At 65.5% G+C, this 328-nt stretch overlaps 1 protein-coding gene across 1 annotated transcript; it reads left to right on the forward strand.

Moving 5' to 3' along the window:
- Positions 1-4: 4 nt before the first annotated feature.
- Positions 5-322, forward strand: LOC103252410 (pleckstrin homology-like domain family A member 1; the record flags this gene model as incomplete). The annotated part of the gene is made up of 1 exon (XM_008051035.2): positions 5-322. A coding segment is annotated over one exon (318 nt), but the record flags the coding sequence as incomplete, so codon positions are not given.
- Positions 323-328: the final 6 nt, after the last annotated feature.

Below are 328 nucleotides of genomic sequence, written 5' to 3' on the forward strand. Positions count from 1 at the left end.
CAAGGAACTGCACTTCTCCAACATGAAGACCGTGGACTGCGTGGAGCGTAAGGGCAAGTACATGTACTTCACCGTGGTGATGGCCGAGGGCAAGGAGATCGACTTTCGGTGCCCGCAGGACCAGGGCTGGAACGCCGAGATCACGCTGCAGATGGTGCAGTACAAGAACCGGCAGGCCATCCTGGCGGTCAAGTCCACGCGGCAGAAGCAGCAGCACCTGGTCCAGCAGCAGCCCCCGCAGCCGCAGCCGCAGCCCCAGCCCCAGCCCCAGCCCCAGCCCCAGCCGCACACTCAGCCTCCGCCCCAACCCAAGCCTCAGCCCCAGCAG

Source organism: Carlito syrichta, unplaced genomic scaffold, assembly GCF_000164805.1.
Source record: "Carlito syrichta isolate Samal-C Ts95f unplaced genomic scaffold, Tarsius_syrichta-2.0.1 Scaffold157818, whole genome shotgun sequence".
Lineage (NCBI taxonomy): Eukaryota > Metazoa > Chordata > Mammalia > Primates > Tarsiidae > Carlito > Carlito syrichta.